Genomic DNA, 26544 nt, shown 5'->3' with positions numbered 1-26544 from the left:
TCAGTTGTCTTTCCAGTGCTTCTTGCCAAAGTTGTCTCCTTTCTGGTGGACTCTGACACAGTTGAGTGGGCGAGAGACGTCGCTGAAGGGCTCTGAGTGAAAGGGGTGCTCAGAGCTGGTTGGGAGGTGGCCGTTGTAGAGTTTGTCTCAAGTGTGGAGATTTCACGTGTAACAGGTACAGAGAGAGTTGTTGATATTGTGGTCTCAGCATGGGTAGATTTTGCTGTAGTTTGTACAGGAACACTAGTTGCCATGGTAGTCTCACTGCCTGTGAATTCTGTAAAAGTCAGATGTGGAGGAGTTGTCGTCAGGGGTCTGGCACTGGTAATGAATTCAGGAAGTGTTGTGTGTGACACGTTTGTCGTTCTAGTACTCTCAGTAGAAGATGTTGTTACAACTGGAGAGCGAGTAGCTGTTGTTGAGGCTGTCTCGCTAGTGGATGTTTCAGGTGGAGCGGACGCAGAGAGTGCTGTTGAAAATGTTGTTTCACGGTTGGTAAATTCTGTTGAAGCTGGAGCAGAAACTGTTGTTGCCAGAATCGTTTCATTGGTGGTGGTTTCGGAAAGGGTTGTGTGAGAGACAGAAGTCAAGAAGGTGCTGTGGGTGGAGGAGCTGATCAGCATTGGCGGTGGAGAGGATGTGGCTGAGGTTGTCTCACTGTTGCTTGTTTCCATTGTGGTGTGCACTGAAGATGTTATGGCATTGGGTGTGGATGTCTCTGTCATTGGAAGAGAAGGGGAGTTTTCCATGGTAGTCTCCGTACTTGTGAATTCAGTCCCAGTTGGATGGGGAGGAACCAGTGTCACGGTTGTCTCATTGGTGGTGAATTCAGAGACCACTGGCTGTGTGACAGTCGTTGTTATGGGACTTTCACTGGACAATGCTGTCAGAGGAGATGGGGAAGCAGTCGTCTGACTTTCCTCCCTCGTGGAAATTTCGGCTGTGCTCAGGACTGGAAAAGAGGTTGCCATGGGAGTCTCACTGCTTGTATATTCACTAAAAGTAGTGGGAAGAGAAGTCGTTGTCACAGTTGTCTCACTGGTGAAAGTTTCAGGTAGTGTTGAGAGAGAGACACTTGTTGTTATCTCCCTGGAAGATGTTGATACAACGGCAGAGTGAGTAGCTCTCGTGGCCACTGTCTCGCTAGTGGATGTTTCATATGGAGCGGACGCAGAGGGTGTTGTTGACAATGTTGTTTCAGCAATGGTAAATTCTGTTGAAGCTGGAGCAGAAACTGTTGTTGACAGAGTCGTTTCATCGTTGGTGGTTTCGGAAACGGTTGTGTGAGAGACAGAAGTGAAGAAGGTGCTGTGGGGGGAAGAGCTGGTCACCGTTGGCGGTGAGGAGGATGTGGCTGAGGTTGTCTCACGGTTGCTTGTTTCCACTGTGGTGAGCACTGAAGATGTTATGGCTTTGGATGTGGATGTCTCTGTCATTGGAAGAGAAGGGGAGTTTGCTAGGGTAGTCTCCATACTTGTGAATTCAGTCCCAGTTGGATGGGGAGGAACCAGTGTCACGGTTGTCTCATTGGTGGTGAATTCAGAGACCGCTGGCTGTGTGATGGTGCTGGCCTCGGCAGTGGAGGTCGGGCTGGCAGGGTTGGGTGTGGAGATGGACTCGGACATGGTGCTGGCCTCGGTCACAGAGCTCGGGCTGTAACCACTGGGTGTGGAGACGGGCTCAGAGACAGTGTTGGCCTCGGCTGCGGAGGTCAGGCTTGAAGCACTGGATGAGGGAACAGACTCGGAGACGGTGTGTGCCTCGGCTGTGGAGGTCAGGCTGGAAGCGCTGGGCTTGGATATGGATTCAGTGCTCTGGACCGGAAGGGAGGTAGCCATGGGAGTCTCACTGCTTGTATATTCACTAAAAGTAGGGGGAAGAGAAGTTGTTTTTCCGGTTGTCTCACTGAGGAACGTTTCAGGTAGTGTTGAGAGAGAGACACTTGTTGTTATCTCCCTGGAAGATGTTGATACAACTGCAGAGTGAGTAGCTCTTGAGGCCACTGTCTCGCTAGTGGATGTTATAGATGGAGCGGACGTAGAGGGTGTTGTTGACAATGTTGTTTCATGGGTGGTAAATTCTTTTGAAGCTGGGGCAGAAACCGTTGTTGACAGAGTCGTTTCATCGTTGGTGGTTTCGGAAACGGTTGTGTGAGAGATAGAAGTGAAAAAGCTGCTGTTGGTGGAAGAACTGGTCACCGTTGGTGGTGGAGAGGATGTGGCTGAGGTTGTCTCACTGTTGCTTGTTTCCACTGTGGTGTGCACTGAAGATGTTATTGCATTGGGTGTGGATGTCTCTGTCATTGGAAGAGAAGGGGAGTTTGCCAGGGTAGTCTCCGTACTTGTGAATTCAGTCCCAGTTGGATGGGGAGGAACCAATGTCACGGTTGTCTCATTGGTTGTGAATTCAGAGACCGCTGGCTGTGTGATGGTGCTGGCCTCGGCGGTGGATGTTGGGCTGGCAGGGCTGGGCGTGGAGACGGACTCGGACATGGTGTTGGCCTCGGTCGCAGAGCTCGGGCTGTAACCGCTGGGTGTGGAGACGGGCTCAGAGACAGTACTGGCCTCAGCTCTGGAGGTCAGGCTTGCAGAACTGGACGAGGGAACAGACTCGGAGATGGTGTGTGTCTCGGCCGTTGAGGTCTGGCTTGAAGCACTGGACGAGGGAACAGACTCGGAGACGGTGCTGGCCTCGGCCGTGGAGGTCAGGCTGGAAGCGCTGGGCTTGGATATGGATTCAGTGCTCAGGACCGGAAGGGAGGTTGCCATTGGAGTCTCACTGCTTGTATATTCACTAAAAGTAGGGGGAAGAGAAGTTCTTGTCACAGTTGTCTCACTGGGTAAAGTTTCAGGTAGTGTTGAGAGGGAGGCACCTGTTGTTATCTCCCTGGAAGATGTTGATACAACTGCAGAGTGAGTAGCTCTCGTGGTCACTGTCTCGCTAGTGGATGTTATCGATGGAGCAGACGCAGAGGGTGTTGTTGACAATGTTGTTTCATGGGTGGTAAATTCCTTTGAAACTGGGGCAGAAACTGTTGTTGACAGAGTCGTTTCATTGGTGGTTGTTTCAGAAAGGGTTGTGTGAGAGATAGAAGTGAAAAAGCTGCTGTTGGTGGAAGAAGTGGTCACCGTTGGTGGTGGAGAGGATGTGGCTGAGGTTGTCTCACTGTTGCTTGTTTCCACTGTGGTGTGCACTGAAGATGTTATTGCATTGTGTGTGGATGTCTCTGTCATTGGAAGAGAAGGAGAGCTTGCCATGGTAGTCTTGGTACTTGTGAATTCAGTCCCAGTTGGATGGGGAGGAACCAATGTCACAGTTTTCTCATTGGTGGTGAATTCAGAGACCGCTGGCTGTGTGATGGTGATGGCCTCGGCGGTGGATGTTGGGCTGGCAGGGCTGGGTGTGGAGATGGACTCAGACATGGTGCTGGCCTCGGTCACAGAGCTCGGGCTGTAACCGCTGGGTGTGGAGACGGGCTCAGAGACGGTGTGGGTCTCGGCTGCGGAGGTCAGGCTTGAATAACTGGACGAGGGAACAGACTCGGAGATGGTGTGGGTCTCAGCTGCAGAGGTCAGGCTTGAAGCACTGGACGAGGGAACAGACTCGGAGACGGTGTGGGTCTCGGCCGCGGAGGTCAGGCTTGAAGCACTGGACGAGGGAACAGACTCGGAGACGGTGTGGGTCTCGGCCGCGGAGCTCAGGCTGGAAGCGCTGGGCTTGGATATGGATTCAGTGCTCAGGACCGGAAGGGAGGTTGCCATGGGAGTCTCACTGCTTGTATATTCACTAAAAGTAGGGGGAAGAGAAGTTGTTCTTCCGGTTGTCTCACTAGGGAACGTTTCAGGTAGTGTTGAGAGAGAGACCCTTGTTGTTATCTCCCTGGAAGATGTTGATACAACTGCAGAGTGAGTAGCTCTCGTGGCCACTGTCTCGCTAGTGGATGTTTCAGGTGGAGTGGACGCAGAGGGTGTTGTTGACAATGTTGTTTCAGCAATGGTAAATTCTGTTGAAGCTGGAGCAGAAACTGTTGTTGACAGAGTCGTTTCATTGGTGGTGGTTTCGGAAACGGTTGTGTGAGAGACAGAAATCAAGAAGGTGCTGTGGAGGGAAGAGCTGGTCACCGTTGGCGGTGAGGAGGATGTGGCTGAGGTTGTCTCACTGTTGCTTGTTTCCACTGTGGTGTGCACTGAAGATGTTATGGCATTGGGTGTGGATGTCTCTGTCATTGGAAGAGAAGGAGAGCTTGCCATGGTAGTCTCGGTACTTGTGAATTCAGTCCCAGTTGGATGGGGAGGAACCAATGTCACGGTTGTCTCATTGGTGGTGAATTCAGAGACCGCTGGCTGTGTGATGGTGCTGGCCTCGGCGGTGGATGTTGGGCTGGCAGGGCTGGGCGTGGAGATGGACTCGGATATAGTGCTGGCCTCGGTCGCAGAGCTCGGGCTGTAACCGCTGGGTGTGGAGACGGGCTCAGAGACAGTGCTGGCCTCAGCTCTGGAGGTCAGGCTTGAAGCACTGGACGAGGGAACAGACTCAGAGACGGTGTGGGTCTCGGACGCGGAGGTCGGGCTTGAAGCACTGGACGAGGGAACAGACTCGGAGACGGTGTGTGTCTCGGCCGTGGAGGTCAGGCTGGAAGCGCTGGGCTTGGATATGGATTCAGTGCTCAGGACCGGAAGGGAGGTTGCCATGGGAGTCTCACTGCTTGTATATTCACTAAAAGTAGGGGGAAGAGAAGTTGTTGCTCCGGTTGTCTCACTGGGGAACGTTTCAGGTAGTGTTGAGACAGACACACTTGTTGTTATCTCCCTGGAAGATGTTGATACAACTGCAGAGTGAGTAGCTCTCGTGGCCACTGTCTCGCTAGTGGATGTTTCAGATGGAGCGGACGCAGAGGGTGTTGTTGACAATGTTGTTTCACGGTTGGTAAATTCTGTTGAAGCTGGAGCAGAAACTGTTGCTGACAGAGTCGTTTCATCGTTGGTGGTTTCGGAAACGGTTGTGTGAGAGACAGAAGTCAAGAACGTGCTGTGGGGGGAAGAGCTGGTCACCGTTGGCGGTGAGGAGGATGTGGCTGAGGTTGTCTCACTGTTGCTTGTTTCCACTGTGGTGTGCACTGAAGATGTTATGGCATTGGGTGTGGATGTCTCTGTCATTGGAAGAGAAGGGGAGTTTGCTAGGGTAGTCTCCGTACTTGTGAATTCAGTCCCAGTTGGATGGGGAGGAACCAATGTCACGGTTGTCTCATTGGTGGTGAATTCAGAGACCGCTGGCTGTGTGATGGTGCTGGCCTCGGCGGTGGATGTTGGGCTGGCAGGGTTGGGCGTGGAGACAGACTCGGACAGGGTGCTGGCCTCGGTCGCAGAGCTCGGGCTGTAACCGCTGGGTGTGGAGACGGGCTCAGAGACAGTGCTGGCCTCAGCTCTGGAGGTCAGGGTTGAAGAACTGGACGAGGGAACAGACTCAGAGACTGTGTGGGTCTCGGCCGTGGAGGTCAGGCTTGAAGCACTGGACGAGGGAACAGACTCAGAGACGGTGTGGGTCTCGGCAGTGGATGTCAGGCTGGAAGCGCTGGGCTTGGATATGGATTCAGTGCTCAGGACCGGAAGGGAGGTTGCCATGGGAGTCTCACTGCTTGTATATTCACTAAAAGTAGGGGGAAGAGAAGTTGTTTTTCCGGTTGTCTCACTGGGGAATGTTTCAAGTAGTGTTGAGAGAGAGACACTTGTTGTTATCTCCCTGGAAGATGTTGATACAACTGCAGAGTGAGTAGCTCTCGTGGCCACTGTCTCTCTAGTGGATGTTTCATATGGAGCGGACGCAGAGGGTGTTGTTGACAATGTTGTTTCACGGTTGGTAAATTCTGTTGAAGCTGGAGCAGAAACTGTTGCTGACAGAGTCGTTTCATCGTTGGTGGTTTCGGAAACGGTTGTGTGAGAGACAGAAGTCAAGAAGGTGCTGTGGGGGGAAGAGCTGGTCACCGTTGGCGGTGAGGAGGATGTGGCTGAGGTTGTCTCACTGTTGCTTGTTTCCACTGTGGTGTGCACTGAAGATGTTATGGCATTGGGTGTTGATGTCTCTGTCATTGGAAGAGAAGGGGAGTTTGCTGGGGTAGTCTCCGTACTTGTGAATTCAGTACCAGCTGGATGGGGAGGAACCAGTGTCACGGTTGTCTCATTGGTGGTGGTGAATTCAGAGACCCCAGGCTGTGTGATGGTGCTGGCCTCGGCGGTGGATGTTGGGCTGACAGGGCTGGGCGTGGAGATGGATAAGGACATGGTGCTGGCCTCGGTCGCAGAGCTCGGGCTGTAACCGCTGGGTGTGGAGACGGGCTCAGAGACAGTGCTATCCTCTGCTCTGGAGGTAAGGCTTGAGGCACTGGACGAGGGAACAGACTCGGAGACGGTGTGGGCCTCGGACGCGGAGGTCAGGCTTGAAGCACTGGACGAGGGAACAGACTCGGAGACGGTGTGTGTCTCCGCCGTGAAGGTCAGGCTGGAAGCGCTGGGCTTGGATATGGATTCAGTGCTCAGGACCGGAAGGGAGGTTGCCATGGGAGTCTCACTGCTTGTATATTCACTAAAAGTAGGGGGAAGAGAAGTTGTTGTTCCGGTTGTCTCACTGGGGAACGTTTCAGGTAGTGTTGAGACAGACACACTTGTTGTTATCTCCCTGGAAGATGTTGATACAACTGCAGAGTGAGTAGCTCTCGTGGCCACTGTCTCGCTAGTGGATGTTTCAGATGGAGCGGACGCAGAGGGTGTTGTTGACAATGTTGTTTCAGCAATGGTAAATTCTGTTGAAGCTGGAGCAGAAACTGTTGTTGACAGAGTCGTTTCATCGTTGGTGGTTTCGGAAACGGTTGTGTGAGAGACAGAAGTCAAGAAGGTGCTGTGGGGGGAAGAGGTCAGGCTTGAAGCACTGGATGAGGGAACAGACTCGGAGATGGTGCTGGCCTTGGCCGCGGAGGTCAGGCTTGAAGCACTGGACGAGGGAACAGACTCGGAGACGGTGTGTGTCTCGGCCGTGGAGGTCAGGCTGGAAGCGCTGGGCTTGGATATGGATTCAGTGCTCTGGACCGGAAGGGAGGTTGCCATGGGAGTCTCACTGCTTGTATATTCACTAAAGGTAGTGGGAAGAGAAGTTGTTGTCACAGTTGTCTCACTGGGGAACGTTTCAGGTAGTGTTGAGAGGGAGACACTTGTTGTTATCTCCCTGGAAGATGTTGATACAACTGCAGAGTGAGTAGCTCTCGTGGCCACTGTCTCGCTAGTGGACGTTTCAGATGGAGCGGACGCAGAGGGTGTTGTTGACAATGTTGTTTCAGCAATGGTAAATTCTGTTGAAGCTGGAGCAGAAACTGTTGTTGACAGAGTCGTTTCATCGTTGGTGGTTTCGGAAACGGTTGTGTGAGAGACAGAAGTCAAGAAGGTGCTGTGGGGGGAAGAGCTGGTCAGCGTTGGCGGTGAGGAGGATGTGGCTGAGGTTGTCTCACTGTTGCTTGTTTCCACTGTGGTGTGCACTGAAGATGTTATGGCATTGGGTGTGGATGTCTCTGTCATTGGAAGAGAAGGGGAGTTTGCTAGGGTAGTCTCCGTACTTGTGAATTCAGTCCCAGTTGGATGGGGAGGAACCAATGTCACGGTTGTCTCATTGGTGGTGAATTCAGAGACCGCTGGCTGTGTGAGGGTGCTGGCCTCGGCGGTGGATGTTGGGCTGGCAGGGCTGGGCGTGGAGATGGACTCGGACATGGTGCTGGCCTCGGTCGCAGAGCTCGGGCTGTAAGCGCTGGGTGTGGAGACGGGCTCAGAGACGGTGCTGGCCTCAGCTCTGGAGGTCAGGCTTGAAGAACTGGACGAGGGAACAGACTCGGAGACGGTGTGGGTCTCGGCCGTGGAGGTCAGGCTGGAAGCGCTGGGCTTGGATATGGCTTCACTGCTCAGGACCGGAAGGGAGGTTGCCACGGGAGTCTCACTGCTTGTATATTCACTAAAAGTAGGGGGAAGAGAAGTTGTTGTTCCGGTTGTCTCACTGGGGAACGTTTCAGGTAGTGTTGAGACAGACACACTTGTTGTTATCTCCCTGGAAGATGTTGATACAACTGCAGAGTGAGTAGCTCTCGTGGCCACTGTCTCGCTAGTGGATGTTTCAGATGGAGCGGACGCAGAGGGTGTTGTTGACAATGTTGTTTCAGCAATGGTAAATTCTGTTGAAGCTGGAGCAGAAACTGTTGTTGACAGAGTCGTTTCATCGTTGGTGGTTTCGGAAACGGTTGTGTGAGAGACAGAAGTCAAGAAGGTGCTGTGGGGGGAAGAGCTGGTCAGCGTTGGCGGTGAGGAGGATGTGGCTGAGGTTGTCTCACTGTTGCTTGTTTCCACTGTTGTGTGCACTGAAGATGTTATGGCATTGGGTGTGGATGTCTCTGTCATTGGAAGAGAAGGGGAGTTTGCTAGGGTAGTCTCCGTACTTGTGAATTCAGTCCCAGTTGGATGGGGAGGAACCAATGTCACGGTTGTCTCATTGGTGGTGAATTCAGAGACCGCTGGCTGTGTGAGGGTGCTGGCCTCGGCGGTGGATGTTGGGCTGGCAGGGCTGGGCGTGGAGATGGACTCGGACATGGTGCTGGCCTCGGTCGCAGAGCTCGGGCTGTAAGCGCTGGGTGTGGAGACGGGCTCAGAGACGGTGCTGGCCTCAGCTCTGGAGGTCAGGCTTGAAGTACTGGACGAGGGAACGGACTCGGAGACGGTGTGTGTCTCGGCCGTGGAGGTCAGGCTGGAAGCGCTGGGCTTGGATATGGCTTCACTGCTCAGGACCGGAAGGGAGGTTGCCACGGGAGTCTCACTGCTTGTATATTCACTAAAAGTAGGGGGAAGAGAAGTTGTTATTCCGGTTGTCTCACTGGGGAATGTTTCAGGTAGTGTTGAGAGAGATACACTTGTTGTTATCTCCCTGGAAGATGTTGATACAACTGCAGAGTGAGTAGCTCTCGTGGCCACTGTCTCGCTAGTGGATGTTTCAGATGGAGCGGACGCAGAGGGTGTTGTTGACAAAGTTGTTTCACGGTTGGTAAATTCTGTTGAAGCTGGAGCAGAAACTGTTGTTGACAGAGTCGTTTCATCGTTGGTGGTTTCGGAAACGGTTGTGTGAGAGACAGAAGTCAAGAAGGTGCTGTGGGGGGAAGAGCTGGTCACCGTTGGCGGTGAGGAGGATGTGGCTGAGGTTGTCTCACTGTTGCTTGTTTCCACTGTGGTGTGCACTGAAGATGTTATGGCATTGGATTTGGATGTCTCTGTCATTGGAAGAGAAGGGGAGTTTGCTAGGGTAGTCTCCGTACTTGTGAATTCAGTCCCAGTTGGATGGGGAGGAACCAGTGTCACGGTTGTCTCATTGGTGGTGAATTCAGAGACCACTGGCTGTGTGACAGTCGTTGTTATGGGACTTTCACTGGACAATGCTGTCAGAGGAGACGGGGAAGCAGTCGTCTGACTTTCCTCCCTCGTGGAAATTTCGGCTGTGCTCAGGACCGGAAGGGAGGTTGCCATGGGAGTCTCACTGCTTGTATATTCACTAAAAGTAGGGGGAAGAGAAGTTCTTGTTACGGTTGTCTCACTGGTGAAAGTTTCAGGTAGTGTTGAGAGAGAGACACTTGTTGTTATCTCCCTGGAAGATGTTGATACAACAGCAGAGTGAGTAGCTCTCGTGGCCACTGTCTCGCTAGTGGATGTTTCAGATGGAGCGGACGCAGAGGGTGTTGTTGACAATGTTGTTTCACGGTTGGTAAGTTCTGTTGAAGCTGGAGCAGAAACTGTTGTTGACAGAGTCGTTTCATCGTTGGTGGTTTCGGAAATGGTTCTGTGAGAGACAGAAGTCAAGAAGGTGCTGTGGGGGGGAGAGCTGGTCACCGTTGGCGGTGAGGAGGATGTGGCTGAGGTTGTCTCACTGTTGATTGTTTCCACTGTGGTGTGCACTGAAGATGTTATGGCATTGGGTGTGGGTGTCTCTGTCATTGGAAGAGAAGGAGAGCTTGCCACTGTAGTGTCCATACTTGTGAATTCACTACCAGTTGAATGGGGAGGAACCACTGTCACGGTTCTCGCATTGGTGGTGAATTCAGAGACCGCTGGCTGTGTGATGGTGCTGGCCTCGGCGGTGGATGTTGGGCTGGCAGGGCTGGGCGTGGAGATGGACTCGGACATGGTGCTGGCCTCGGTCGCAGAGCTCGGGCTGTAACCGCTGGGTGTGGAGACGGGCTCAGAGACGGTGTGGTTCTCGGCTGCGGAGGTCAGGCTTGAATAACTGGACGAGGGAACAGACTCGGAGACGGTGTGGGTCTCGGCCGTGGAGGTCAGGCTTGAAGCACTGGATGAGGGAACAGACTCGGAGACGGTGTGTGCCTCGGTCGTGGAGGTCAGGCTTGAAGCACTGGACGAGGGAACAGACTCAGAGACGGTGAGTGTCTCGGCCGTGGAGGTCAGGCTGGAAGCGCTGGGCTTGGATACGGATTCAGTGCTCAGGACCGGAAGGGAGGTTGCCATGGGAGTCTCACTGCTTGTATATTCACTAAAAGTAGGGGGAAGAGAAGTTCTTGTCACGGTTGTCTCACTGGGGAAAGTTTCAGGTAGTGTTGAGAGGGAGACACTTGTTGTTATCTCCCTGGAAGATGTTGATACAACTGCAGAGTGAGTAGGTCTCGTGGCCACTGTCTTGCTAGTGGACGTTTCAGATGGAGCGGACGCAGAGGGTGTTGTTGACAATGTTGTTTCAGCAATGGTAAATTCTGTTGAAGCTGGAGCAGAAACTGTTGTTGACAGAGTCGTTTCATCGTTGGTGGTTTCGGAAACGGCTGTGTGAGAGACAGAAGTCAAGAAGGTGCTGTGGGGGGAAGAGCTGGTCACCGTTGGCGGTGAGGAGGATGTGGCTGAGGTTGTCTCACTGTTGCTTGTTTCCACTGTGGTGTGCACTGAAGATGTTATGGCATTGGGTGTGGATGTCTCTGTCATTGGAAGAGAAGGGGAGTTTGCTAGGGTAGTCTCCGTACTTGTGAATTCAGTCCCAGTTGGATGGGGAGGAACCAATGTCACGGTTGTCTCATTGGTGGTGAATTCAGAGACCGCTGGCTGTGTGAGGGTGCTGGCCTTGGCGGTGGATGTTGGGCTGGCAGGGCTTGGCGTGGAGATGGACTCGGACATGGTGCTGGCCTCAGTCGCAGAGCTCGGGCTGTAAGCGCTGGGTGTGGAGACGGGCTCAGAGACGGTTCTGGCCTCAGCTCTGGAGGTCAGGCTTGAAGCACTGGACGAGGGAACAGACTCGGAGACGGTGTGGGTCTCGGCCGCGGAGGTCAGGCTTGAAGCACTGGATGAGGGAACAGACTCGGAGACGGTGTGGGTTTCGGCCGTGGAGGTCAGGCTGGAAGCGCTGGGCTTGGATATGGCTTCACTGCTCAGGACCGGAAGAGAGGTTGCCACGGGAGTCTCACTGCTTGTATATTCACTAAAAGTAGGGGGAAGAGAAGTTGTTGTTTCGGTTGTCTCACTGGGGAACGTTTCAGGTAGTGTTGAGAGAGAGACACTTGTTGTTATCTCCCTGGAAGATGTTGATACAACTGCAGAGTGAGTAGCTCTCGTGGCCACTGTCTCGCTAGTGGATGTTTCAGATGGAGCGGACGCAGAGGGTGTTGTTGACAATGTTGTTTCACGGTTGGTAAATTCTGTTGAAGCTGGAGCAGAAACTGTTGTTGACAGAGTCGTTTCATCGTTGGTGGTTTCGGCAAGGGTTGTGTGAGAGACAGAAGTCAAGAAGGTGCTGTGAATGGAAGAGCTGGTCACCGTTGGCGGTGAGGAGGATGTGGCTGAGGTTGTCTCACTGTTGCTTGTTTCCACTGTGGTGTGCACTGAAGATGTTATGGCATTGGGTGTGGATGTCTCTGTCACTGGAAGAGAAGGGGAGTTTGCTGGGGTAGTCTCCGTACTTGTGAATTCAGTCCCAGTTGGATGGGGAGGAACCAATGTCACGGTTGTCTCATTGGTGGTGAATTCAGAGACCGCTGGCTGTGTGATGGTGCTGGCCTCGGTGGTGGAGGTCGGGCTGGCTGGGCTTGGCGTGGAGACGGACTCGGAGATGGTGCTGGCCTCGGTCGCAGAGCTCGGGCTGTTACCGCTGGGTGTGGAGACGGGCTCAGAGACAGTGCTGGCCTCAGCTCTGGAGGTCAGGCTTGAAGCACTGGACGAGGGAAGAGACTCGGAGACGGTGTGGGTCTCGGCCGTGGAGGTCAGTCTTGAAGCACTGGACGAGGGAACAGACTCGGAGATGGTGTGTGCCTCGGCTGTGGAGGTTAGGCTTGAAGCGCTGGGCTTTGATATGGATTCAGTGCTCTGGACCGGAAGGGAGGTTGCCATGGGAGTCTCACTGCTTGTATATTCACTAAAGGTAGTGGGAAGAGAAGTCGTTTTCACAGTTGTCTCACTGGGGAAGGTTTCAGTTAGTGTTGTGAGAGAGACACTTGTTGTTATCTCCCTGGAAGATGTTGATACAACGGCAGAGTGAGAAGCTCTCGTGTCCACTGTCTCGCTAGTGGATGTTTCATATGGAGCGGACGCAGAGGGTGTTGTTGACAATGTTGTTTCATGGGTGGTAAATTCTTTTGAAGCTGGGGCAGAAACTGTTGTTGACAGAGTCGTTTCATCGTTGGTGGTTTCGGAAACGGTTGTGTGAGAGATAGAAGTGAAAAAGCTGCTGTTGGTGGAAGAACTGGTCACCGTTGGTGGTGGAGAGGATGTGGCTGAGGTTGTCTCACTGTTGCTTGTTTCCACTGTGGTGTGCACTGAAGATGTTATTGCATTGGGTGTGGATGTCTCTGTCAATGGAAGAGAAGGGGAGTTTGCCAGGGTAGTCTCCGTACTTGTGAATTCAGTCCCAGTTGGATGGGGAGGAACCAATGTCATGGTTGTCTCATTGGTGGTGAATTCAGAGACCGCTGGCTGTGTGATGGTGCTGGCCTCGGCGGTGGATGTTGGGCTGGCAGGGCTGGGCGTGGAGACGGACTCGGACATGGTGTTGGCCTCGCTCGCAGAGCTCGGGCTGTAACCGCTGGGTGTGGAGACGGGCTCAGAGACAGTGCTGGCCTCAGCTCTGGAGGTCAGGCTTGCAGAACTGGACGAGGGAACAGACTCGGAGACGGTGTGTGTCTCGGCCGTGGAGGTCTGGCTTGAAGAACTGGACGAGGGAACAGACTCGGAGGCGGTGTGGGCCTCGGCCGCGGAGGTCAGGCTTGAAGCACTGGACGAGGGAACAGACTCGGAGACGGTGTGGGTCTCGGCCGTGGAGGTCAGGCTGGAAGCACTGGGCTTGGATATGGATTCAGTGCTCAGGACCGGAAGGGAGGTTGCCATGGGAGTCTCACTGCTTGTATATTCACTAAAAGTAGGGGGAAGAGAAGTTCTTGTCACGGTTGTCTCACTGGGGAAGGTTTCAGGTAGTGTTGAGAGAGAGACACTTGTTGTTATCTCCCTGGAAGATGTTGATACAACTGCAGAGTGAGTAGCTCTCGTGGCCACTGTCTCGCTAGTGGATGTTTCAGATGGAGCAGACGCAGAGGGTGTTGTTGACAATGTTGTTTCATAGTTGGAAAATTCTGTTGAAGCTGGAGCAGAAACTGTTCTTGACAGAGTCGTTTCATCGTTGGTGGTTTCGGAAACGGTTGTGTGAGAGACAGAAGTCAAGAAAGTGCTGTGGGGGGAAGAGCTGGTCACCGTTGGCGGTGAGGAGGATGTGGCTGAGGTTGTCTCACTGTTGCTTGTTTCCACTGTGGTGTGCACTGAAGATGTTATGGCATTGGGTGTGGATGTCTCTGTCATTGGAAGAGAAGGGGAGTTTGCTGGGGTAGTCTCCGTACTTGTGAATTCAGTCCCAGTTGGATGGGGAGGAACCAATGTCACGGTTGTCTCATTGGTGGTGAATTCAGAGACCGCTGGCTGTGTGATGGTGCTGGCCTCGGCGGTGGATGTTGGGCTGGCCGGGCTGGGCGTGGAGATGGACTCGGACATGGTGCTGGCCTCGGTCGCAGAGCTCGGGCTGTTACCGCTGGGTGTGGAGACGGGCTCAGAGACAGTGCTGGCCTCAGCTCTGGAGGTCAGGCTTGAAGCACTGGACGAGGTAAGAGACTCGGAGACGGTGTGGGTCTCGGCCGTGGAGGTCAGTCTTGAAGCACTGGACGAGGGAACAGACTCGGAGATGGTGTGTGCCTCGGCTGTGGAGGTTAGGCTTGAAGCACTGGACGAGGGAACAGACTCGGAGACTGTGTGTGCCTCGGCTGTGGAGGTTAGGCTGGAAGCGCTGGGCTTGGATATGGGTTCAGTGCTCAGGACCGGAAGGGAGGTTGCCATGGGAGTCTCACTGCTTGTATATTCACTAAAAGTAGGGGGAAGAGAAGTTGTTGTTCCGGTTGTCTCACTGCGGAACGTTTCAGGTAGTGTTGAGAGAGAGACACTTGTTGTTATCTCCCTGGAAGATGTTGATACAACTGCAGAGTGAGTAGCTCTCGTGGCCACTGTCTCGCTAGTGGATGTTTCAGATGGAGCGGACGCAGAGGGTGTTGTTGACAATGTTGTTTCACGGTTGGTAAATTCTGTTGAAGCTGGAGCAGAAACTGTTGTTGACAGAGTCGTTTCATCGTTGGTGGTTTCGGAAACGGTTGTGTGAGAGACAGAAGTCAAGAAGGTGCTGTGGGGGGAAGAGCTGGTCACCGTTGGCGGTGAGGAGGATGTGGCGGAGGTTGTCTCACTGTTGCTTGTTTCCACTGTGGTGTGCACTAAAGATGTTATGGCATTGGGTGTGGATGTCTCTGTCATTGGAAGAGAAGGGGAGTTTGCTGGGGTAGTCTCCGTACTTGTGAATTCAGTCCCAGTTGGATGGGGAGGAACCAATGTCACGGTTGTCTCATTGGTGGTGAATTCAGAGACCGCTGGCTGTGTGACAGTCGTCCTTATGGGACTTTCACTGGACAATGCTGTCAGAGGAGACGGGGAAGCAGTCGTCTGACTTTCCTCCCTAGTGGAAATTTCGGCTGTGCTCAGGACTGGAAAAGAGGTTGCCATGGGAGTCTCACTGCTTGTATATTCACTAAAAGTAGGGGGAAGAGAAGTTGTTGTCACGGTTGTCTCACTGGGGAACGTTTCAAGTAGTGTTGAGAGAGAGACACTTGTTGTTATCTCCCTGGAAGATGTTGATACAACTGCAGAGTGAGTAGCTCTCGTGGCCACTGTCTCGCTAGTGGATGTTTCAGATGGAGCGGACGCAGAGGGTGTTGTTGACAATGTTGTTTCACGGTTGGTAAATTCTGTTGAAGCTGGAGCAGAAACTGTTGTTGACAGAGTCGTTTCATCGTTGGTGGTTTCGGAAACGGTTGAGTGAGAGACAGAAGTCAAGAAGGTGCTGTGGGGGGAAGAGCTGGTCACCGTTGGCGGTGAGGAGGATGTGGCTGAGGTTGTCTCACTGTTGCTTGTTTCCACTGTGGTGTGCACTGAAGATGTTATGGCATTGGGTGTGGATGTCTCTGTCACTGGAAGAGAAGGGGAGTTTGCTAGGGTAGTCTCCGTACTTGTGAATTCAGTCCCAGTTGGATGGGGAGGAACCAATGTCACGGTTGTCTCATTGGTGGTGAATTCAGAGACCGCTGGCTGTGTGATGGTGCTGGCCTCGGCGGTGGATGTTGGGCTGGCAGGGCTGGGCGTGGAGACGGACTCGGACATGGTGCTGGCCTCGGTCGCAGAGCTCGGGCTGTAACCGCTGGGTGTGGAGACGGGCTCAGAGACAGTGCTGGCCTCAGCTCTGGAGGTCAGGCTTGAAGAACTGGATGAGGGAACAGACTCGGAGACGGTGTGGGTCTCGGCCGCGGAGGTTGGGCTTGAAGCACTGGATGAGGGAACAGATTCGGAGACGGTGTGTGTCTCGGCCGTGGAGGTCATCCTGGAAGTGCTGGGCTTCGATATGGATTCAGTGCTCAGGACCGGAAGGAAGGTTGCCATGGGAGTCTCACTGCTTGTATATTCACTAAAAGTAGGGGGAAGATAAGTTGTTTTTCCGGTTGTCTCACTGGGGAATGTTTCAGGTAGTGTTGAGAGAGAGACACTTGTTGTTATCTCCCTGGAAGATGTTGATACAACTGCAGAGTGAGTAGCTCTTGTGACCACTGTCTCGCTAGTGGATGTTTCAGATGGAGCGGAGGCTGAGGGTGTTGTTGACAATGTTGTTTCACGGGTGGTAAATTCTGTTGAAGCTGGAGCAGAAACTGTTATTCCCAGAGTCGTTTCATCGTTGGTGGTTTCGGAAACGGTTGTGTGAGAGACAGAAGTGAAGAAGGTGCTGTGGTGGGAAGAGCTGGTCACCGTTGGCGGTGAGGAGGATGTGGCTGAGGTTGTCTCACTGTTGCTTGTTTCCATTGTGGTGTGCACTGAAGGCATTATGGCATTGGCTGTGGATGTCTCTGTCATTGGAAGAGAAGGAGAGCTTGCTAGGGTAGTGTCTGTACTTGTGAATTCAGTCCCAGTTGGATAGGGAGGAACCCATGTCACGGTTGTCTCAGAGACCGCTGGCTGTGTGACAGTCGTCCTTAGGGGACTTTCACTGGACGATGCTGTCAGAGGAGACTGGGAAGCAGTCCTCAGACTTTCTCCTGTAGCTGTCTCTGAAGAACTGGTGTGTGCGCTTCTCTCTGTGGGGGACGCAGACGTGTTTGGGACCGGAGCGGTGACTGAGCTCAGTGTCTCTGCGCTGGGCTGAATCGCGGTGCTGTGCGCTGTCTCACGTGCTGTGAACTCAGCTGTCGTTGGCGTTGACTGGGTCCCTGCTACTGTCGTGGTCGGCTCACTAAGTGGGGAAAATTGCCGCGGCGTCATCATTCATGTAACCAATTACAGATCATGCCTTTCCCATAGACCGCTGCCGAGTCACCCGCCCCACGTCCTGCATTGCAACCGCCTGGCACTGTGCTGGGGCAGTGTGGTAATCACTGGCTGCCCGGGCAGAGCGCCCCCTGCTGAGCCCCCGTCCTGCTCCCTGCCCCACAGCGCCCCCTAGCGCCGCCCTGGGGCCAGCCCTGCCTGCCAGGGGAGAGCGCCCCCTGCTGAGCCCCTGCCCCGCTCCCTGCCCCCACAGCGCCCCCTGCTGAGCCCCCCTCCCCGCTCCCTGCGCCATAGTGCCCCCTATTGCGTCCCCCACTCCCTGCCCCACAGCGCCCCCTAGCGCCGCCCTGGGGCCAGCCCTGCCTGCCAGGGCAGAGCGCCCCCTGCTGAGCCCCCCACCCCACTCCCTGCCCCATAGTGCCCCCTAGTGCCTCCCCCACTCCCTGCCCCACAGCGCCCCCTAGTCCCACCCTGGGGCCAGCCCCACCTGCCAGGGGAGAGTGCCCCCTGCTGAGCCCCCTTCCACCCCGTTCCCTGCCCCACTGTGCCCCCTAGTGCCGCCCTGGGGCCAGCCCTGCCTGCCAGGGGAGAGCATCCCCCGCTGAGCCCCCAGCCCACTCCGTGCCCCACAGCACCCCCTAGCGCCACCCTGGGCCGAGCCCTGCCAGTCAGGGGAGAGCGCCCCCTGCTGAGCCCCCCACTTCCCACATCTCAGCCTCCCCACTTCTTGCAGCACAGAGCCCCCAGTTCCCACCATGCTGAGGCACTGGGGTGGGCAGTGCCCCAGAGAGCAGAGCATCCCCTGCCCCGCCTGGCTCTGGAGAGCTGATGAGCTCGCGGGGTTTGGCAGTGGGGAGGGAAGATGTCTGTAGCTCCAGCAGCAGAGCAGCCCCCTCTGACTCACCGGCACTGGGGGCCCTGAGCCCCGAGGTAGCACTGCTCCCCTGCTTTGCAGAAGGGGCCGTAGGGGCTCTGGCTGCTGCAGTTGGAGACGCACATCAGCGTGTTGCTCACGTTGAGTGGGAAGTAATATTTCTGGTACGCCGCGGGGATGACGGAGTCGTTCTGGCAGACCGCTAGGGAGAGGGGGGCGAAGGCCGAGGCAGGTCAATACCGCAGGAAACCAACCCACCTCCCACCTCCCCCCCTGGATGCGCAGACGCTGCTCAGCCAGACACATCCCAAGGGACTCTCCAGAACGGTAACCGGTCCCAGAGAGTGACCGGATCCTGGGCTACAGGGGAGAAGGCACCTAACGCCTGGGCGCTGCGGCTAGGCCGATTCATGCTGCACAGAACATGCACGTGGCGGCCGGAACGGCTTCCCGGAGAGCTGCTGGATTCCCGGAGCCTTTAAACTGAGACTGTGTGTCTCCAAACACTCTGCACTCGCTCATCCGGATGCAAAGATCACTGGGGTCCTTGCATCTGCCGGCCAGACCCTCAGCGGGTGTCAATCGGCTGTGAATCATTGAGCTGGGATGCAAGTTCGCACCAGCTGCGGCTCTGACCTCACATGTAGAGAAATCTCTGTAGTAACTATCTCTATAAATCTTTATGACGATGCATCTTGCATGATGTTATTTTGTATTTCATATGACTTGGCATTGGGCCTCTCTATTTTCACACAACTTTGTATTAGATCCCTATATAGAAAATTGGTAGGAAACTTTGTATCAAATGTGATAGCCCCTAAGGATAGTATAGTTAAAGTAAAAGAAACACGTGCCTTGTGGCTAGAACTAGAATAAGATCTTCCCCCACCCCCCACTCTGTAATCAATTGCCCTCTTGACTGAATGAGGTGTGAATGAGTGAGGCTTGGAAGACACCCACCTCCAGACAGCGACAACAGTTGCAGAGGGAATGGGAGCCAGAGCAAAGGACAATACAACTTGTCAAGTGGGCCCCACAAAGAAGCGCAGACATATTGACGGCCTCAGGGATTAGAAGCCAGCACTGCTTTAGAAAACACCCTCTGTGAGCAGCACTGGGACAACACCCAGAGACAAGCAGCACAAAGACCAACGGACACAGACCAATGGTCACAGACCCAGATTTTGAATCTGGTCTAGATTTGCATAAGAGGGAAGCGGCTATAAATGTGAGGTGTCTTGCAGAAGGACTCCAGGTCTCGTCTTGTCACCATCGGAGCATCGATCCGGATCCACAGAAGCCTGGCTCCATCCCTCCCCCATCTAACTCACCTGGCCAGTGCAGTTAAGGGGAGCAACTAGCTGGTAACAACAGCAAGACGGAGTGTGTTTGTGTCTGTGTGTGTGTGTGTGAATGCATGACTGTGAGATATCTCATATGCATATCATAGAGTATTAATTGATACCTGTATTACTAATAAATGTGGCGTTTTGCCTTAATCCCCCTGAAAAGATCCTGTATAGTACTTTGAGTACAACATCTGGGCCCCGCCGGCCGCCCCCAGGACCTGGCAGGAGGGGACACAGGCCTTCCCAGGCCGCTGGAGGCAGCGGGACCCATCCGTTCTGGGTCTCTTCAACCACCTCCCAGTGCAGCATAATTCCGTTTCCCCCACACACACAGTTACGTGGCATTTTGTTCGGGATGGGATTTCGCTACTTGGCCTCAGGCAGACCTTGTGGCAGTGAGTTCCACCGGCTAATCTGGCATTTCCCACCCCCCACCCCCCCAGCTATCGTCACTTTGGAATTTGCTGCCTGTGTCAGCGTTAACACGCAAACCAGGGGGCATCGGACACCCGCATTCGTCTGCGCTCTGCGCTGTTCGTGACTCCGTAGGCTTCGCCCGCGGCGCAAGGGCCGGACGCCAGAGTGAGACAATGGGAGCCTGGAAACAGGGCCGGTTAACCGGGGGAACCAACTTTCTAGTCCCGGTGGCGGCGCCGCCGTCGCTTGGAGTGTGCGGGCTGACCCGCGACGGGCCGGAAGTCCAGCCGGGCCGGTAACGAAGCGGGCGGTGAATTTCCCAGGGGCCGCGGCGGAGTCTCCACCCACGTCACAGCAGAGACGGGAGGTTTTTCTAACAGACCCCCCCCCCGCCCCCGGCCCCCGGCTCTCTGAGGCTGCTTCTCACCTGCCGTCCTCAGGGGAACGGTGTTGACGTGAGTCGTGTTGGCTCTGAAGCACAATTCCTGTAACTGAGCTGAAAGAGAAGATCCCGACGGTGAGTCCTGCCCCTTGGCACGGACCCCGGATACTTTCCGCCCGGCGGGGCGGTGAGGACCCCAGGGCTGGCCCAGCCGCCACGAGGCTGGAGCTCTGGGAGCAGGCGGGTGGGAGCTATGGGGGTGCCACTAGCGCTGGTCCTGGGGGGCCCGTGCCTGCGGAGAGGGGGGCAGACTCAGCTGGAGGCCGAGCGGGGAGATGGGGCCAGCCGGTCTGCGTGACAGATGCAGCGTAGCAAGGGGGGGCTCTGGAGACCCCCCTCGTCTGGCTGGAGCCCCCCGGGAGCCCAAGACGGAGGCAGGAAACGCGGCAGGGACGCAGCCAGGCTCTGCGGGGACGGGATGAGACGCCGGCTCTGCGGGGCGGCTGGCACCTCACGGCGACCCAGGGAGCGGCTGGGCCCGTGAAAGGGGGGGCCGGCTGGCCAGGCGAGGTGCGGTACAGACCCCGAGAGGAGGCGGCCGAGGCGCCGGTGCAATTGGTGGCGTTGAGCCGTGCGCTGACGTTGGCCACGGCCTCGCTGTAGGTGCTGGTGTAGGTGGCGTAGGGCACCTCCAGGACCACGCGGTGATCCACCACCACGCTGCCGTTGCTGCGGGCGGAGGGGGAGAGAAGAGCCGTCAGGGGGCCACCGTGTGACGCCCAGCCCCGGGCGAAAGGGGACCCTGGCCGCCCCGGTCGGCACCGGCACAGACCGTTACAAGTCCGGTCGGCGGTGCCGTGGGGCTGAGGCACTGCGCAGCTCCCGGAAGCGGCCGCCAGGCCCCTGCAGCCCCATGGCACGTGGGCGGCCAGTGAGGCTCCACGCGGTGCCCTCGCACCTGCAGGCATCGCCCCCACAGCTCCCATTGGTCAGGGTTCCCGGCCAATGGGAGCTGCGGAGCCGGCCCTCGGGGAGCGGCTGCGTGGGGCGCCTCACTGGCCACCCGTGTGCCTAGGGGCTGCAGGGAGCTGGTGGCAGCTTCCTGGAAGCCGTGGTAAGTGCCGCAGGGACCCCGCACCCTGGACCCCTCCTGCACCCCAACCCAGAGCCCTCCCCTCCCCAAACTCCATCCAGGAACCCGCACCCCCCAGCACCCCAACCTTCTGCTCCAACCCCCCCAGCACCCCAAGTCCCTCATCCCCGGCCACACCCCAGAGCTCGCCCCCCCCAGCGAGAACCCGCACCCTCCCACACTCCGAATCCCTCGGCCCCAGCCTCCTCCTGCACCCCAAGCCCCTCATCCCGGCCCCACCCCAGAGCTCACCCCCCCCAGCGAGAACCCGCACCCCCACCCACACTCCGAAAACCTCGGCCCCACCCTCCCACCAGCACCCCAAACCCCTCATCCCGGCCACACCTCACAGCTCACCCCCAGCGAGAACCCGCACCCCTCCCACACTCCGAATCCCTTGGCCCCAGCCTCCTCCTGCACCCCAAACTCCTCATCCCGGCCCCACCCCAGAGCTCGCCCCAGCGAGAACCCACACCCCCTCCCACACTCCGAATCCCTCGGCCCCAGCCTCCCTCCTGCACCCCAAGCCCCTCCTCCCCGGCCCCACCGCAGAGTCCCAACCCCCAGCTGGAGTCCTCGCCCCCCACCCCTGCCCCCCAACCCCCTCCCCCAGCCCATTGAAAGTGAGGGAGGGAGGGAGGGTGGGGAGATGGAGTGAGCAGGGGTGGGGCCTCAGGGAAGGGGCGGGCCTGTTTGATTTTTTGCGACTAGAAAGTTGGCAACCCTTCCCCTCCGCCCTCCCGGGCCGGTCCCCGCGCCTCACCTCAGCCGGATCACCTCGATGCGCAGGAACCCGGGCACCATCTGCTTGTAAATCGGGTCCATCTGCAAGAGCGGGGGCTCAGCACGGCGGGTGCAAAGTGCTCCCCCCCAGCTCCATGGAGCCCCAGCCCCCTTCCCTGCGCTCTGCATGGCCCTGCCCCACTGCAGCAGCTGCCCCACACCCAGCAGAGACTCCGCTCCCCCAACCCAGTGGGATGCTCCTCCCACGGCTCAACCCAACCCCAGAGACCATGTGCAGCTGGGCCGTTCCCCACGTGTCAAAGCCCTGAGGCTCCCCTAATGCATTGCACCAGGGGACGCAGCGGCCCCATACAAGGCACTGCCTCCACAGACCCTGCCATCTCCCCCCTCCGCGGCGCACCACACCCCATCTCTGCCCCCCACTACAGCAGTTCCCCCTTCACCCACAGCTCCGCCCATGCACCCCCCAACCCCCCGGCAGCTGCTGAGCCCCGTCTCCCTCACCAGGATGATGAAGGTTTCCACAAACTCTTTGAACGCCGTGGACGTTGGATCCTCCAAGCTTTGGTTGAAGTTCGCGTTCGTCACCACCACGGTGACATTGATCTCCGCCGACACCACATCTGCAAGCGGGAAACAACGTGCCGCGTTGGCAGCCCCGAGCCGGGGACGTGGTGTCTTTAACCCTCTTAGACACCACGAGATCGGGATGGGGGTAATTCAGAGTTTGGCTCCTATTCCGAGTCGGACGTCATGGGAGAATCCAGGAACTGCCGGGCCGGAAGGGACCCTGAGTCCAGCCCCCGCGCTGAGCCCAGGACCAGTAACCCCCAGTGACGGGACCCCCCCCGTGTCACCTGTGTTTGTCCAACCTGCTCTGAAACACCCCCAGTGACGGGACCCCCCCATGTCACCTGTTCCGGAGCCGAGCTCTCCGGAGAGCCAGGAAGCGTTTCCTAAAACCCAGCCGAGCTCGGCCCTGCTCCGGATTAAGCCCCTGGCTCTTTGACCTGCCTTCGGGTGGCCCCGAAGAACAACTGACCCCGTCCCCGCAGACCAGCCCTTCCCTGACCTGCAGGCCGAGCTCAAGTCCCCCCACGTCCTCCACGCTGAATGTGCCTGGATTTCTCCTCGCCCCCTCGGTCGGGTTTCTCACCCTTGGATCATCCCCTGGCTGCTCCCCAGTTTCCCCCCCAGCTCCCCTAAGGTGCCCAGAGCTGGCCACAGCCCCCCCAGCCAGGGGTTCACCGGTGCCAACAGAGCAGGATGACCCCCTCCCCCCGTCACACACCCAGGGTCGATATTAGCCTTGTTTTCACCCATGTCACGTTGTCGGCTTGTGCGATGCCGTTGGAAAAGAGACGAGTGTCAGGGACAAACACCCCGGTAAAGCCACCAGGGTCGCCGATGCGGCCAGTGGGACCGTGAGCCCGGGAAAGGGGCTCGTGAACCAAACTCTTGGGAGCAAGCTGCTAAGGCTTGGGGTCCGACGGGGACCCCAAGAGCGATGGGGGAGGCCGGAGCCACTCACCGACGTTGATGTCGTTCATCACCGTTTCGCACTGCTCCCCTGTAAAGCTGGGCAGACAGAGACACTTGTTCGCAAGGGGCGTCCCTCCGTTCTGGCACCTCAGGGGCTCCAGCGTGATGGTGGGAACTTCAGGGGAGCAAGGAGAGAAATGGGACTGAATGAGGATATAAACCTGAAAGGGACCCCTCGCCTGGTGCTGAGATGTGGCCACCTCTGCAGCTGGTTACCCAGGGACCCTTCGCCCGGTGCTGAGATGCGGCCACCTCTGAGGTGAGTGTGGGAAATGGTAATAGTTTGCCACAAGTTTCTAGCCCGGAATTTACTTCATATCCCAGTTAGCCACTGACGAGGATGATGTTATTTTGGTGTGTGACTGTAGCCCCTGCATGCCCCAAACCGTAATGAGGACCCCGTCGTGCTGGGCACTACACCTGCCCCGATTGAGATCAGGGGCCCCGTGGTGCTGGTCAGTGGCTGAGCCAGGAAGAGAGTCTAGGAATCCCAGTCTGCTGCCCCCTATCTTACTCATTGAACCCTGCTCCCCATAGAAACCCACAACTCACCCGCAGTGGTTGTGGTACCAGTGGTGTTTGCGGGGTGGCTGCTGGTCACTGGGATTTTGGTTGGCACATTCATGGAAGTACGTCTGCTGCTAGACTGAGTCTGGGTGACATGGCTGGTCACGGTGCTGGGTTTCCTCGTGGGAGCCGAAGAGCCTGTCGAGACGGGAAGAGGAGGAACCATAGACCGTGTAGAAGACACTCGACTTGTGGCTGGCTCTGAAGTCATCACTGTGCTAGAGACGCCGGAGGTGGACCTTGCGGTGGTAGGCAAAGAAACAGTCGTCACCAAGGTTTTCTCATGGGTGGTGGATTTGGTTGGACTTGGAACAAAACGGGTTGTCACTGGCAGTGTCTCATTGTGGGTGGATGCCGGAGGACTTGAGTAGGAAAATGTTGGCACCAGGGTGGTCTCGTTGGCGGTGGATGAAGATATGGTTGTCGCTTTTGTCTTCACGGTAGACTTGGTGGAAGATGTGGTCACAGTCGGCTGAGGAGAGACTGTTGTGAAAGTTGTCTGTCGGCTGCTGAATTCCCCTGTGTTAGGGACAGAAAGAGTTGTTACTCCTCTACTTTCCGTATTAGTGAATTCAGTACGAGTTGGATGGAGAGGGGCCAACGTCACGGTTGTCTTATTGCTGGTGAATTCAGGTAAGGTTGTATGGGACACAGACGTCATTGTGCTACTCTCGATGGAAGACGTTGACACAATGGGCTGAGAGGAGGCTGTTGTCAAGCTTGTCGCACTGGTGGAGATTTCGCTTGTAGCAGACACAGAAAGAGTTGTTGCCACTGTCGTTTGGTTGTGAGTGAGTTCTGTTCTTGGGACATACGGAGTTGAGGCTACGGTGGTCCCATTATTTGGAAATTCAGTCCTAATAGTGGAAGGACTAGTTGCCTTGGTTCTCTCACTGATGGGGAATTCAGGCACGGTTGTATGGGATACAGATGTCATTGTGGTACTCTCCGTGGAAGATGTCACTACAGTTGGCTGGGATGTGACTGTTGTGAAGTTTGTCACACTGGTGGGGCTTTCTGCTGTAGCTGTCACAGAGAGCGTGGAAGACCTTGTGAATTCAGTAGCTGTTGGCTGGGAAAGCCTTGTTGTGAGTGTTGTTTCATTAGTGGGGACTTCAGACATGGTTGAATAGTGCTCAGTTGTCTTTCCAGTGCTTCTTGCCAAAGTTGTCTCCTTTCTGGTGGACTCTGACACAGTTGAGTGGGCAAGAGACGTCGCTGAAGGGCTCTGAGTGAAAGGGGTGCTCAGAGCTGGTTGGGAGGTGGCCGTTGTAGAGTTTGTCTCAAGTGTGGAGATTTCACGTGTAACAGGTACAGAGAGAGTTGTTGATATTGTGGTCTCAGCATGGGTAGATTTTGCTGTAGTTTGTACAGGAAGACTAGTTGCCATGGTAGTCTCACTGCCTGTGAATTCTGTAAAAGTCAGATGTGGAGGACTTGTCGTCAGGGGTCTGGCACTGGTAATGAATTCAGGAAGTGTTGTGTGTGACACGTTTGTCGTTCTAGTACTCTCAGCAGAAGATGTTGTTACAACTGGAGAGCGAGTAGCTGTTGTTGAGGCTGTCTCGCTAGTGGATGTTGCAGATGGAGCGGACGCAGAGAGCGTTGTTGAAAATGTTGTTTCACGGTTGGTAAATTCTGTTGAAGCTGGAGCAGAAACTGTTGTTGCCAGAGTCGTTTCATCGTTGGTGGTTTCAGAAAGGGTTGTGAGAGAGACAGAAGTCAAGAAGGTGCTGTGGGGGGAAGAGCTGGTCACCGTTGGCGGTGAGGAGGATGTGGCTGAGGTTGTCTCACTGTTGCTTGTTTCCATTGTGGTGTGCACTGCAGATGTTATGGCATTGGGTGTGGATGTCTCTGTCATTGGAAGAGAAGGAGAGTTTGCCATGGTAGTCTCCGTACTTGTGAATTCAGTCCCAGTTGGATGGGGAGGAACCAATGTCATGGTTGTCTCATTGGTGGTGAATTCAGAGGCCACTGGCTGTGTGACAGTCGTCCTTATGGGACTCTCACTGGACGATGCTGTCAGAGGAGACTGGGAAGCAGTCGTCAGACTTTCCTCCCTTGTGGAAATTTCAGCTGTGCTCAGGACTGGAAGAGAGGTTGCCATGGGAGTCTCACTGCTTGTATATTCACTAAAAGTGAGGAGAGAGGAGGAGGTGCCTGTGGTGGCCTCAGCCGAGGTCGCGGAGCTTCTCTCACCGGTAGAGGAGGAGATGCCAGTGCTGGACTCAGCCAAGGTCGTGTGGCTGATCTGGCTGGGAGAGGAGGAAGTACCAGTGGAGGACTCGGCCCAGGTTGTAGGGATGCTCTCACTGGGAGAGGAGGAGGTAGCTGTGGTGGGTGCAGCAGAGGTTGTGTGTCTGCTGTCTCTAGGAGAGGAGAAGGTGCCAGGGGTAGACTCGGCCACGGTCGTGAGGCTGCTTTCCTGGGGTAACAAGGAAGTGCCCGTGGTGGGTTTGGCCGAGGTCATGGGTCTGCTGTCGCTGGGTGAGGAGGACGTGTCCGTGGTGGTCTCAGCCGAGGTCATGGGGCTGTTCTCGCTGGGAGAGGAAGAGGTGATAGAGTTGGGCTCGGCCGAGGACATGGGGCTGCTTTTTCTGGGAGAGGAGGAGGTGCCCGTGGTGGACTCAGAGGAAGTC

The 26544-nt window shown here is 55.9% G+C and overlaps 1 protein-coding gene across 1 annotated transcript; it reads right to left on the bottom strand.

Annotated features, from left to right (window-relative positions):
- Positions 1-24842, bottom strand: LOC120381536 (serine-rich adhesin for platelets-like). The gene is made up of 10 exons (XM_039499715.1): positions 23891-24842; positions 23328-23453; positions 22301-22419; positions 21816-21877; positions 20504-20649; positions 19966-20034; positions 17803-17974; positions 15596-16863; positions 1475-15004; positions 1-92 (listed from the first exon to the last, which is right to left on the bottom strand). Exons 1-10 carry the CDS (start codon positions 24840-24842, stop codon positions 1-3), a joined length of 16536 nt encoding a protein of 5511 aa, XP_039355649.1.
- Between the last annotated feature and the right edge of the window lie 1702 nt (positions 24843-26544).

This window comes from Mauremys reevesii, linkage group 14, assembly GCF_016161935.1.
Source record: "Mauremys reevesii isolate NIE-2019 linkage group 14, ASM1616193v1, whole genome shotgun sequence".
Lineage (NCBI taxonomy): Eukaryota > Metazoa > Chordata > Testudines > Geoemydidae > Mauremys > Mauremys reevesii.
The sequence above is the reverse complement of the archived record's forward strand: the minus strand, read 5'-3'. Positions and strand labels throughout refer to the sequence as shown.